The sequence below is a fragment of the Lepidochelys olivacea genome (genome assembly GCF_965140295.1).
Source record: "Lepidochelys olivacea isolate rLepOli2 genome assembly, chromosome: 1".
In the NCBI taxonomy this organism is placed as follows: Eukaryota; Metazoa; Chordata; order Testudines; family Cheloniidae; genus Lepidochelys; species Lepidochelys olivacea.
In genome coordinates this window covers 30,197,029-30,211,080 of record NC_140411.1, presented here as the reverse complement: position 1 = coordinate 30,211,080, position 14,052 = coordinate 30,197,029, and the positions used below count along the sequence as shown (strand labels likewise).

The following is a 14,052-nucleotide window of genomic DNA, read 5'->3' as shown; positions in this document are numbered from 1 at the left end:
AAACATTACCTTTATTATTTCAGCAGCAAACCAATATTATGCTATTTGCTTCACAGGAATATAAAAAGATAAGTCCCTGCCCAAAGGAGCTTACAGTTTAAATGGGGAAAATTAAAACAAAATTCAGCACAATGGGCATGCGTGAAAAAGGGTGTGTCTTACTGAGCACATAACTGAATGACAGGAGAATTAGCTGTACTACATTTAAAAGCCAGGTTTAAGCATATTCTTACATTCGTAAGTGGGTCCAGATTTGGGAACGTACAGAAGTTAAAGAACAAAATACAGGACAGTGCTTTCACTTTAATTTAGTCACGACTTAATTTGGTCCAATCCTCTGGAACCAAACCAAATACAAGGAATGGATCCAACAGAATCAGTTACAGATCAATCATTTCACTATCCTACTGAATTCCTGTCTCCATTTTTTTCCTGTGTATTGTGAAAGGTTTTGTCATGGATTCATCCCGAAAGCCAAGCTACGATCACGCGCTGTAGCCAGCCGATGGTTGGAGTGAGTGGAAAGCGAAGCAAAGAGGATGAAAAGTATCTTCAGTCCATCATGGATTCCAATGCTCAGTCCCATAAAATCTTCATCTTTGACGCGAGGCCTAGCGTTAATGCCGTAGCCAATAAGGTTAGATGTGCTCTCTCAGCAGCAGAGGATGTTGCCATTCAGAGCTAGCCTACTGCCCTCCTTTAATATTATCCGTGTGGACGAAGATGGGGTTGCCGTGGTAGAATTGTTGCATTGACAATGGCTCCAATTGTGCAGCTAGATTTGTGCAGGAAGACCCTTGCCACCTACACAGAGTCCTGCTGATGTCAGTGGAACTTTGTGTAGGTGGAAGGATCCACCTACATGAATCCAGTTGCAGGATCAGGGCCTCAGACTGTAGAGGAAGAAAAGACCCCTAAGCCAGCCACAGAGGGTTTAAGAACAGGCTTTGTTCAGGGTGTTTTGTTCAGAACAGAGATTCTGGCACCTTGAATCTTGGATGCTTCTGTTTTTCTGTGCCCAGCAGCTTGGGCCTGTTTCTGAAAGTGTTGAGCACCCTCTGTGCATATTGTCTTTAACAGGACCTGTGGATGTTCAGGACCATTGGAAATAGGGCCTGAGATGCCTCGAGCTGGGCATCTGAAATCCATGGTCGCTTTTGAAAATGTGATGACCTGTCGTGTGATTTATCAGAGTCAGACAGTCAGTGGAATGACTAATAAAGCAGCCCAGGACCAGACCCGTGTTTTAATGTTGTTATGTAGCATACAATAGATATCGGGCTTTGTTTACATGCAAGAATCCCTTTTCTGCCTAGGATCTGGATTTTCTCTATGTTCATCACCCTTTAAAGGGCAATTACCAGTGGGAAAAATGCTGCCCTTCCCATAGGATCCCAAAGTGGGACTGCCAGACTGTAGCATAGTGAGTCTGATGAATTTGTAACTTCAGCGGTGGTAACTAATAATTATCAAAAATAAAAATTAACCTTTGTATATGATATTCAGCAGTTTAACATAGGTACAAATTATAGTATTAAGGAAAAACCATTTCTGCAGGAAAAATCTATTAAGATTATGTACAGGAATAGCCTTGTCCCTGTTTGTAAAATGAATACAATGCATAGGTCTGTTTCCTGCTTTCTTTCATCAGGATTTTGATAGCCTATTTGTAATTGTTTTGATAATACAGGACAAATATTATTTGATATGTAAATGCTACTGGGTTGAAAGACCAAACACAATTTTGTTGATGATTTTCTATGGGTTTGTTTTTGTTTCCCAGGCTAAAGGAGGGGGCTATGAAAGTGAGGATGCCTATCAGAATGCAGAATTAGTTTTCTTGGACATTCACAATATTCATGTTATGAGAGAATCATTGAGAAAACTGAAGGAGATTGTATATCCTAACATTGAGGAGACTCATTGGCTGTCCAATTTGGAATCGACTCATTGGCTGGAACATATCAAGGTGTGCATATGTGTTAGTATCCGTGATGTATGTATCTATCTAACTGAAAGGAGGGGTCATTCTACTTTCTGCTTCTATAAAAGCAGAAGAGTCTTTCTACTCCTGGGGCAGCTGCGAAGCAGCTGCTACTTTGTGTTTCATTTCAGACTCAGAATATTACAGAATAAGACCCTGATCCTGCAAAGACTTACACATGTGCTTAACTTTATGCACTCTCAGGAGTTCCACTGCGGTCAATGGGAAGTTCATTGGGATTCATAATGAGTAAAGTTAAGCACATGCATATAGGTAAGCACATGTTGGGATTGGGGCCAATGTCCAAGTTTTCTCTCTCACAGAGACTTTATATTAGTTCTTTCTTTCATTCTTGTTTTTCTTACTCTCTATAAAAGTAATCTGCACTAAAAATATATGTTTTTCACTTTGTATGGGAGAAAATATAAATGGCACCAGATGAATTATTAAGTCGTTTTCATCCCCCAGAAGGAAATCTTTTTAAATAAGATTCTCTATAATCCTGATAAACCAAGAGAGAGAAAGAAATGAGGGGCCTATTTGTGTAAAGTGCTGAGTACCATCAGCTTCCCCTGCTTTAGGTGGGTATTAAGGGCTCCCAGTTGCAAACAGCTGGAGAGAGAGAGAAAAAGCCATTTATGTATAAATAAGAAGCTTTCAGCTGCCACATTAACATAGATTTTTGCTAGATTTGGCCTACGATTTTTATCCTATGTTGTTGTTTCACTGAAAATCAGCAAGGGTTTTTCCTCTCCAAAATGTAAATTTGGTATGTGAGTACATACTACACAGTTGTCCCAGGGAAAGCCAATAGTTTCAAGTCTAAAAGTAGGAGGTAGCAAGCCAAATCTTTGGGAAGAGTAGTACACTATGTTGTTTGTCCTGCACTGTTCCTTACAGCTGAATAGTTTGATGTCAGCTGTTCAGTTGGCAGAACATATTTAGCCAAAGTAAATCAGTATTCTATGGGTGCGTGTGTTTATAGATAGCTATTTTGGGGGGGTGAATAACCTATTAATGTAAAAATGCCTAATGCACTAACACAAGGGTGAGCAAACTTTTTGGCCCGAGGGCCACATCCGGGTGAGGAAATTGCTTGCATGGCCGGGGCAAGGATGCTGAGGTGCGGGGTGTGGAAGGGGGTGCGGTGTGCAGGAAGGGGCTCAGGGCAAGGGGTTGGGGCAGAGGAGGGGTGCGGAGCATATGAGGGGGCTCACGGAAGGGGGTTAGGGTGCAGGAGGGGGCTCAGGCAGGGGGTTGGGGCGCAGGAGGCGGCAGGGGGCTCAGGGCAGGGAGTTGGGGTGCGGTGTGCAGGAGGGGTTCAGGCTCCGGCTCAGCACCACTTACCTAGAGCGGCTCCAGGGTGGCAGCGGCATGCACCGGGGCCAGGACCGGCTCCCTGCATGCTTGCCCTGGGGCTGCGCCACACCGCATCACTCTGGGAAGCGGCTGGTACCATGTCCCCGCGCCGCCCCTGGGAGTCGGGGGGGTGGGGAGGGCCTCACGTGTTTTCCTCGCCTGTAGGTACCTCCCCCGAAGCTCGCATTAGCCACGGTAACCCATTCCTGGCCAATGGGAGCTTTGGGAGAGGTACCCACAGGCAAGAGCAACATACGGAGCTCTCTGCCGCCCCACCCCCAGGGGCTGCAGCGATGTGGTGTGGCCGCGTCCCGGAGCAGCGCGGAGCCCGCATCCAAAGCCCCGAGGGGCCAGATCTGGCTCGCAAGCCGTAGTTTGCTCACCCCTGCACTAACACTTGGAACAAGGGCTTGTCTACATGGGGAAATTGACCAGTTTAGCTACAGTGGGAATAATTATTCCAGCTATACCAGCCAGTTTCCCTATGTACACAAGCCCCAAGTCTCACTCATCTGACAAAATTAGATTACCTATATTTGCAGGGTTAGCACATAAAGGTCAACTCCCTGAAATTATGCATTTACAGGAAAAAAGGATAGTAAAGAACTGTTCTTGGAAAAGCAGGCTTGACAGTTTCTTCCTGTGGGAAAATACAACCAATCTAGGTTTCCCATGTACACTACTGCTGTAGCCGAGACAAGGGACTTGGTTACAGCAGCGCTGTTCCCTAACATGATTAAAACAGGATTAAAATTTTAGCATAGATGGGATTTAATTGTGTCCAGGGAACTGGGTTTAAATTCTGGACTGACCAAGTATTTCATCTGGCTACTGGGACACTTCCAGAGTCATGTCTACCCTACAACTTGTAACCTCACTAGGGCATAACCACTCTGTAACCAAGCCCCTGTCTCAGTTATAATTGTGAAGCTTGGGCCTGATTCCAAAAGTGTTGACATGGCCCTTCGGCCTGATTCCAAAAGTGTTGACATGGCCCTTGGGCCTGATTCCAAAAGTCCCTAGACATGGCCCTTGTCTTGTCTAGTGATGTCACAGGCAATTCTCCACTTGTAGTTCATATTCTATGGAGAAACTTCACTAGTGCCCTGTCTGTGTTTCAGCTAATTCTTGCCGGCGCTCTTCGGATTGCTGATAAGGTGGAGTCGGGGAAAACCTCTGTGGTTGTGCACTGCAGCGACGGCTGGGACCGAACAGCTCAGCTCACTTCTCTGTCCATGCTCATTCTCGATGGCTACTATCGAACAATAAGGGGGTTCGAGGTGCTTGTGGAGAAGGAATGGCTGAGCTTTGGGCACAGATTTCAGCTGGTGAGTCAATAGCCTTTTGAGCAGATTCAGTTGCTAGGTGTTGAATGAAGAGCATCTCACTGGATTAGTGACATAGGCAAAAGGTCTATATATGTTCCTTTAATCAATGTTACTTGATCAGAGCTGAGCTCAGAGTAAAGGTGAATGCCACTGAAAAGCATTATATCCTTCAGGTTTCAGAGTAGCAGCCGTGTTAGTCTGTATCCGCAAAAAGAACAGGAGGACTTGTGGTACCTTAGAGACTAACAAATTTATTTGAGCATAATTTTTCATGAGCTACAGCTCACTCGTTGATTTTTGCTCATTGTCCTTAGACTGCAGTCAGTTGATGTTGGTTAATGTTATCTGATCTAATACTGTATCTAATACTTACCTGTGGCACTGATTTCATTATGTGATCTTGGGTGGTCACTTAACAGTTTTCCCATCTTCTTACTTGTGATGTTATCCCCCGTTTTACATGTGGGGAAACTGAGGTAGTCGAGTGATTGACGGCCCAATCCAGCAAAACAGTAAACCATGTGCTTAAACTGTAAGGAGATGATTAGTCCCATCTATAAAAGGGAGATAACGATGCTGATCTTCTCTGTAAAGCACTTTGAGATCTACATATGAAAAGTATTCTATAAGAGAGAGGTATTATTATTACCTACATGCTTAAGACCAGAAGAGTGGCTATTCTGGGTCAGACCAATGGTCCATTTGGCTCACTATCCCGTCTTCCAGCAATGGCTAATGTCAGGTGCTCCAGAAAGAACGAACAGAACAGGGCAGTTATTGAGTGATCCATCTCGTTGTCCAGCCCCAGCTTCTGGCAAACGGAGGTTTAGGGACAACCGGAGCATGGGGTTGTGTCCCTGACCATCTTGGCTAATAGCCATTGAACTTATCTAATTCTTTTTTTGAACCCAGCTACACTTTTGGCCTTCACAATATCTCCTGGCAATGAGTTCCATAGGTTTGCTGTGCATTGTATGTACTTGTATGTACAAGTACTTCCTTTGTTTGTTTTAAACCTGCGGCCTGTTAATTTCATTGGATGACCCCTTGTTCTTGTGTTGTATGAAGAGGTAAATAACACTTCTCTATTCACTCTCGCCACACCATTCATAGACCTATTCTGTCATTCCTATATATTTTGTACCCTGGTATTACTGTGTCCCATTATTATTCCACCAAGTTTCTGTGAGGGCTATTATATCAATATACTCATTTAATACCAGGCACTCAAGTTCACCCATTTTAGGATTTAGACATCAGCATTTGTATCCAAGCACTTATAAAAAGTTGTCAGTATTAAGTTGGGTACAATTGCGTGCCTTCATGTGATGTAACTGAATGGGACTCTTTTTCATCTGAATTTTCTCTGGACTTCCTACATGTACTTTATCAATTTCTATCCTCTCCTCTTTAGTAGGATATAGATTATCCCCTCTAATAAATCCTCCCCTAATGGATGTCTCCGTCCAGACCGTGTGGTCCTACGCACCTCTCAGCCTTCCCCCAGCCTTTAATTTAAAAAGTCTTCTACGACCTCTATGGCTTCAGTGCTTGCTGAATTGGGACCTTAAGTGATTTGCCCAAGGCAATGCATCCAGGTCAGTGTCAGAGGCCTACTTCTTAGGGGCATTTTCATAACTACCTCTCATGGGGTGGTGAGGATGAGCAAGTGTTTGTACAGGGCTTGGCAGCTAGGAAGTGCTATGTTATAATTATCATTAGGGGCTGTGTTTCTGTGTAACGCTTGGCTCCATTATATTGTACTACTGATTGAAGAGGAGGATGATGATATATATAATTGAAAGGAACAAAAGTTTAAACTTTTTCTAGTCTAGTTTGAACTCTAGCTGGTAAATGAAATCCATGTCGGAATAACATCTGGAGCTTCTATTCAGATCACTTTTGTTTTTAGTTCTTTCTTAAGTGCACTTAATATGTCCCTCAGAAATGATCTCACTTCAAATACTAGAGGACTAGCTGTCCAGAACTTCTGCACTTACTAATATAAACACAGCAAAATCAGGACACTTTTAGACTATCTTACAGCTATTGCGGGCTGCTGCATTGGTAACCCAGGTACACAGAATCCAAGCAATTTTTGTGAAGCACTGTATTAGTTCATGTTCTTTTTTTGTTTTGCATCAGAGAGTTGGCCATGGAGATAAGAATCATGCAGATGCAGACAGATCTCCCGTATTTCTCCAGTTCATTGATTGTGTCTGGCAAATGACAAGACAGGTAAATTTCTAAGCTGCAAACATGCTTTATGCAGGACTTAGATGGGTGTGTCTGGCCAGTAATCTTGCTGTTCAACTTTGAAATTAAAATACAGCATCCTCTGTGTGGCTTTTTTGTTCTTTTCTGTTTTTGTTTGGGTATAATTGTCAAAAGTGACTGAGTTAGGAGCCTAACTGTCATCATTTAATCCGTATGGGATTTAGGAGCCTAAGTGACTAAGACACTTTTGAAAATCAGACTTAAGCTCCTTAATCATTTTGTGACTTTTGAAAATTTTATTTTCCCCAAGTGGCATTAATTGTGTGAGAGGAGACGGGATTGAAGACAGCTGGGTTTTGTTTCACTTTAACATGTTCTAAAAGTGAATGCATTGCTCCTAAATTGTGAATGATTATGCACTGGAGTCTCCTTTACTCACAGACCAGGTACTGTACGAGCAGGGCCACTTAAATTTCTTCTGCTCTGGAGGGAACATCTCCAGGGGCTTAGAGTGAGAGCCATGCCACTGTGTCCACTCTGCACTTGGCCTCTGCGCCAGGGCCTGTAGGTTGTATTTTTATCCTTTTGACAAAGGTGGCTAGACACCATTGAAAAAAACGACCTATGATAAAAATGGTGAACAGGGATGCCATTTTAGATGGTACTTTTCAGTTGCCAAACAGGAGAGGTGGCAGCATGTCCCTTTCTTGGATGTTGCTAAAGCATCCTTCTCAGTGGTCGTCTTAATCCTTCTCTCATCAAGTTCCTTGGGAGGAGTAGGTGTTTGGGATGGACTGAATGGCAGCTGATGACGTAGACTCATAGGCATCAGAGATGGAAAAGACCCGTTATATCATCTAGCCTTGGGAATAGGGCTCAGAAGCCAGGGAGGACAGGATGGTAAGGGATACAGAACAAGATTTCCTGCTGTCCCCTTGTGTTTCCCGCACCACACCGTTTCAAACCACCCCACCCTCACACTTCTCTCTGTCCCCTGACCCTGCTCTGACTGCACCCTCACCCACTCACACATACACCACATCACGCTCGCACACAACTCCAGATCGGGCCCACCTTCCTTACTGCATAGCTCTGCCCTGACTCGAAAAAAATGGGGATACAGTTTTCACAACTTCTCCCCCCCCCCCCCCCCAGGTTTTCCACCCTCTATAGAGCGAGTCAGAATTATTCAATATTCAGAAAAGTGCTGATTAAATTTTGAAAAACTATTTTTAAAACAAAAGGGGGAAAAATGTAGTGAAGCTTTGTATCTGTTTTCCAAGCAGCTCAGATTGTTGTTATACATGTGGATTACAGTACACCTAGAGGCTTCAGCCAATGTTAAGGCCTTGCATGTGATAGCAATTCCTAGGTTCCCACGACCTATTCCCAACATGTGAACTGGTTTCATGGCCTTCTGCTGCAGCCTCATGGAAGACTTCCAATTGGATGCGTGAATTGTTTCCATTTAAATAGATAGAGCTTTCACTCCTACTTAGAGTTTGTTTATTTTATATCTGCGGCACCCTTTTGTTCATAACCTCATTAAAGTTCTGGCATTAGAGACCTGCATAAAGTGCAAGCCCCAATTTAAGCAGCTCTGGGTGTATATAAATACAGTGATCAGACTCTTCGGGCCTCTGGCTTTTGCTCAGAATTCCTTACTGCACATGTAAAGCAGATTTCTGAGCAAAGCGTTTGTTCTCAGAAAGTAGTAATATGATTTTGGAGACAGAGGCAGCCAAATAACACAAACAAATCCGAAATTAGAAATGCATAGGGGGTATATTCAGCTCATTAACTAACACAATTGACTGTTATAGTGGTATGTGTGTTTATTAGCAACAAGCAATGTACTAACAAAAATAAACATGCAATCTTCCTGGTTGTGTTTGAAGTTTCCTACCGCATTTGAATTCAATGACTGTTTCCTGATGATCATTCTGGACCACCTGTACAGCTGTTTGTTTGGGACTTTCCTGTGTAGCAGTGAGCAGCAGAGGGTGAAGGAGGTAAGGGCTCACCTCTTTCCAAGAATAATGCAATTCCTCAATGTTCCTAAAATGGGTGAATGATGCTGATGGCATTGTTCACGTTCCCAGTGACTCCAGTGGGAGCAAGTTTTGGCCCTAACAGGTCTTCCAGCTGAACGCTGGCATTCAGGATTCTTTCCCCCTGTAAACTGGTGTAAACTACTCAGAGCTTAATTTCTGTACTTCAGACTTGTGTACATTTCAGCGTATTCAGAATCTCTAAAGGCACCTTCAACCATTAGCCTCTGTCTTAACAGCTATCAGTTGCCTAGGAGATGTTTATCAAAAGTTCAAATAAAATCATACTTTCAACTCCCTGCCCAGGAATACTAGAAAGCGAGCTGATTGTATAAACTAAAATGTGTGCACAGTCCTACCGTGTCACATCCAGCAGACCATATGGCAGTAACAGGGTGCCAGGTGTGCGCTTTTCCTTGGAGAGAATGGAACTGCCAGCTACTAGGAGGCATGTGGCTGTAGCTCGTTACTCTAGCCTGGCCTGCCTTGGCAGAGCTCAAAGCAGTTACAAGACCCAAAGTGCAAGTGGAGGAATGTTGGGTACATTTGCATGACTTAAAACACTAAGCCAAAGTTACATGTACAACCCCAACCTGAAATCAAAAGGAAAATGAATGGCGCTCGCTCGGTCTCCACTTGCTGGAAGCACCATTTAATTACACAAAGGCTGCATCTACACTAGGGAAAATGGCATCTGTAATTCTCCCCTGGGGATGGCAACAGTGGAGGTTGTAGTCTAGTCAGGACTATGGTGTTTAATCGCTGTGTTGCATAGATGTGCACTGAGCTGAATTTGACAACACAGTGGTCAGAATCACTATTAAAACCACATTGCTGGTGAATTGTGTGTCCCAGTTTTCCCAGTGTACATGGGGCTTGAACATTTGTCATTCCAGCTTCAGAAAACCCCATCTCCTCTCCAGGCAGCCTTCCCCTTTTTGTGCCAATGATGATTCCCTTGATTGTGATGCAGGTTGAGATGAAATAAGGGATGTTTGCATGCCACAGTGTGTATATGCCTGCCTCCATGTGTTTAGAGTCTAGAAAAAAGCATACAATGTATTTTTTTTAGTTATGAAAAGGCAGCCAGATTTTTATTAATAGTAAACATATGTATATGCTGGTATAAATAGTCAAAACTGTGCAGATAAATACTAGTGTTCATATGGCTGGGTATGTAAAACAGGTTTTATTTTTTTTCCTTAAAGAACCTTCCAAAAAAGACACTGTCATTGTGGTCTTACATCAATAGCCAACTTGAAGACTTCACTAATCCCTTGTATGTGTGCTACTCCAACCATGTCTTGTATCCTGTGGCCAGCATGCGCCACCTAGAGCTTTGGGTGGGATATTACATCAGATGGAATCCAAGGATGAAACCACAGGTGACCATTTTGTTTCTAAAATACTGTGTGTATCAAAAATCTTGTCTCTGATGTTCCTAAGGAACCAGGCACCTGGGAGCTGCACTACCTTCCAAGCCCAAGCTGCCACAGCTTAAATTTAAAAACAAAACCTATTTGCAAGCAATGTACCTGCAACGTGTGTCATTGAACTAGGTGCCTAACTTTAGTTTTAAAAATATCAGCCAGGATTTTAAAAACTGGGTGTCTGACTGTAGACTCCCAGGTAAGTGGGCTGGAAATCCCTGGGAGCTGTAGGCGCTCAGCACTTTGAGAAATCAAATCACTTGAGCAGGCATAGCATTTTCAGAAGCATCAGGTCCCGCTTACTGGAGGGACTCAGGCACCCAAGCCTCATTGAACGTCAGTGGGACTTAGGCTCGCAAATCACTGAGGCACTTCGGAAATGTTTGCCCTAGATGCGTAAAGAGAGACTTTGGGGCCTAACTTTATGCATTCACTTCTGAAAATCTTGGTCACTAGAAATCAGAAGCAGTGTTTTTAAGCATTTAGGACAAGTTAGAGATACTTAAAAGAATCTCCAAAGTGCCCTTATTCGACATCTACTGAATTAGAATCATAGAATCATAGAATATCAGGGTTGGAAGGGACCCCAGAAGGTCATCTAGTCCAACCCCCTGCTCGAAGCAGGACCAATTCCCAGTTAAATCATCCCAGCCAGGGCTTTGTCAAGCCTGACCTTAAAAACCTCTAAGGAAGGAGATTCTACCACCTCCCTAGGTAACGCATTCCAGTGTTTCACCACCCTCTTAGTGAAAAAGTTTTTCCTAATATCCAATCTAAACCTCCCCCACTGCAACTTGAGACCATTACTCCTCGTTCTGTCATCTGCTACCATTGAGAACAGTCTAGAGCCATCCTCTTTGGAACCCCCTTTCAGGTAGTTGAAAGCAGCTATCAAATCCCCCCTCATTCTTCTCTTCTGCAGGCTAAACAATCCCAGCTCCCTCAGCCTCTCCTCATAACTCATGTGTTCCAGTCCCCTAATCATTTTTGTTGCCCTTCGCTGGACTCTCTCCAATTTATCCACATCCTTCTTGAAGTGTGGGGCCCAAAACTGGACACAGTACTCCAGATGAGGCCTCACCAATGTCGAATAGAGGGGAACGATCACATCCCTCGATCTGCTCGCTATGCCCCTACTTATACATCCCAAAATGCCATTGGCCTTCTTGGCAACAAGGGCACACTGCTGACTCATATCCAGCTTCTCGTCCTAATTAATTATCAGCAGCATTGAGATGCCAAGGGGAGAGGTGACTGAGAGATTTGCAGGTCTCAGCTTTTACAATTCACAATGTTTATGTTATTACCCTGCTAGTTTGTCTCATTCCCAAATCAGCTTTGTAAATAAAATACAGCCACTGAGGCCAAGAAGCATCAGGGCCCTGGAACTAGCAGGCTGTGAGAGTGCCGGTGACAGAAAAGTGGCAAGGTATGTGGAAGTCAGAACAGCTAATTAATTTGCTTATGCGCTGTGGGTAAGAGGAGAGGATGGCATAACCCTTATACCCTACAAACTAAAAAATGGACAAAGAGCAACTGAGGCAGTAATGACATCTAGTGTTTTAGCAGGCTTGGCCTATGCAGCCTTTTATTGTCACTCAGCTGCACGTTCCTTTGCATTGCAGGAGCCTGTCCACAGTCGATACAAGGAACTTCTTGCCAAACGGGCTGAGTTGCAGAAGAAAGTAGAGGAGCTCCAGAGAGAGATTACCAACCGATCAACCTCATCCTCGGAGAGAGCTGGCTCTCCTGCACAGTGTGTCACTCCTGTACAAACAGTTGTATAATATGGACTTCTATTAAGTATTTCCCAGGACCACCTGAAAAGGGCAGCTCTAATAGGAAACCCTTTGAATTTAGATCCTGGTGTCTTGGAGACATCAACCACCTTATTTATTACATTTCTCTCCAGGGTAATTTATTAGTATTGTAGCACTAGAGGAAGCTTAAGCTAAAAAAAGGGCAGATCCCATGCAATTATCTTGGTGGCTAGATGATGCTAAAACTAATTGCACTTGTCACCTAAAAACAAAACCTAGAGCTCTCACTGACTTAGCTGTTAGAAATCATTTTGCTTTGAATGAGCAACTATTGCTTGGAAGGAAGTATTCTGTAAGCAAAGTATCTACAGAGGAGGAGGACAATGAAAATTCTCCACCTTGCTGAAAAGAAACGAAAAGAGACTGAAGTAAGAAATCAGTCTGCAGAATTCATATCTGACTCAAATGTTTAGAATATAGCCATTGAATAGTTTGACTTATCAATGTCAATATACATATAACTATCAGTTGAATTGTTTTGCCAACGTGTCACTGAAAGACAGATGCTGATAGGACCTGAATAATAGAATGCTTTTTACTATTTAGATAGATAGGAAAGAACCAATCACTGGTATACATCAGAGGAAGCTAGGCCAAGTTCTGTGACTTTACTTCTGTCATGGAGGTGGAACTTAAAAGAAACAGACTTGTTTTTTAGGTATATACCCAATACTGCAAAGTGATGCCTTATTTACAGGAAGGGCAGCTTCTACCTGTAGGACAGGGTAGTGGATGAGCCCCTCGTATCCCTCAGCTTGTCCTTTTTGGGACCAAGTTTATCTCCATCCCCCTCACCTGGAATCGTCACTTATTTTCACCCAGTTCAGTACTATGAAGCAGATGTTAATTACTGAGGGGGTGGGAAACAGATCCCCATAGTTTCTGCATTTTTTTTTGTGTGTGTGTGCGCCTCAGATGTAAGAGCTGGCAAAGTAAATGATATAAAACAGGGCAAGTGCAACACTTTCTGGGATCAACTCAATTTAATTTTGCTTAGGTAAGTGTAAATAGTTATTTCCGTATTTCAGTATGGGATCATGATGATGTGCTTAAAATTCAAACTGACTGTTTTACTTCTCTTCCGTTGACAGTAAGCGTATCGACCAAAGAAAGCTTTCTGCATGTATTACAATCGCCATGTAAAAGTAGCCGTCAGTTGATGGAGTTGTGTAGCCTGCTAGCGTATTTCAGCACTAGCTTAATAACTTTTTACACTGTCAGAGAAGAGAATACAGTGGACTTGGAACAAAGAATCATTGTCATCGGCACAATGATCAATTAAACTTTGTCCAAAATCAATGTTAATAACTTTATTGTAGAAATCAGGGTGAAAACAGTCAATTTTCTGGTGATTACTTTTGTTGAACTAATTTTTTTCATTTTAATCGTGTCTTTCCAAATACATGCATATGCACTTGAATGAGGAGGTTGGGGGGGTGTAGCAAAAGTCAACCTATTTATAAGGGCTTTTTAGCTTTGCCTCTAGCTCTCATTTCCATATGCAGCTGTATGTTTTGATCAGAGTAAAAAGAACAGGAGTACTTGTGGCATCTTAGAGACTAACAAATGTATTTAAGCATAAGCTTTCATGGGCTACAGCCCACTTCATCAGATGCATAAAATGGAACATATAGTAAGAAGATATACATACATACAGAGCACATGAAAAGGTGGAAGTTGTCATACCAACTCTAAGAGGCTAATTAATTAAGATGAGCTATTATCAGCAGGAGAAAAAACTTTTGTAATGATAATCAAGATGGCCTATTTCAGACAGTTGACAAGAAGGTGTGAGGATACTTAACATGAGAAAGAGATTCAATTTTGGTAATGACTCAGCCACTCCCAGACTCTAGTCAAGTC

General features: G+C 42.9%; 1 protein-coding gene across 3 annotated transcripts in view; it reads left to right on the top strand.

Annotated features, from left to right (window-relative positions):
* MTMR2 (myotubularin related protein 2) overlaps positions 1-13,488 on the top strand; it is an 81,469-nt gene extending 67,981 nt beyond the window's left edge. For all 3 annotated transcript variants that reach the window (XM_084632239.1, XM_084632241.1, XM_084632240.1), the window contains exons 9-15: positions 449-637; positions 1,784-1,969; positions 4,465-4,671; positions 6,817-6,909; positions 8,787-8,900; positions 10,148-10,324; positions 11,995-13,488. In XM_084632239.1, coding sequence (XP_084488365.1) covers positions 449-637; positions 1,784-1,969; positions 4,465-4,671; positions 6,817-6,909; positions 8,787-8,900; positions 10,148-10,324; positions 11,995-12,156 — 1,128 coding nt within the window. In that variant the 3' untranslated portion in view covers positions 12,157-13,488. The remainder of the gene's footprint in view (positions 1-448; positions 638-1,783; positions 1,970-4,464; positions 4,672-6,816; positions 6,910-8,786; positions 8,901-10,147; positions 10,325-11,994) is intronic.
* The last annotated feature ends 564 nt before the right edge of the window (positions 13,489-14,052 follow it).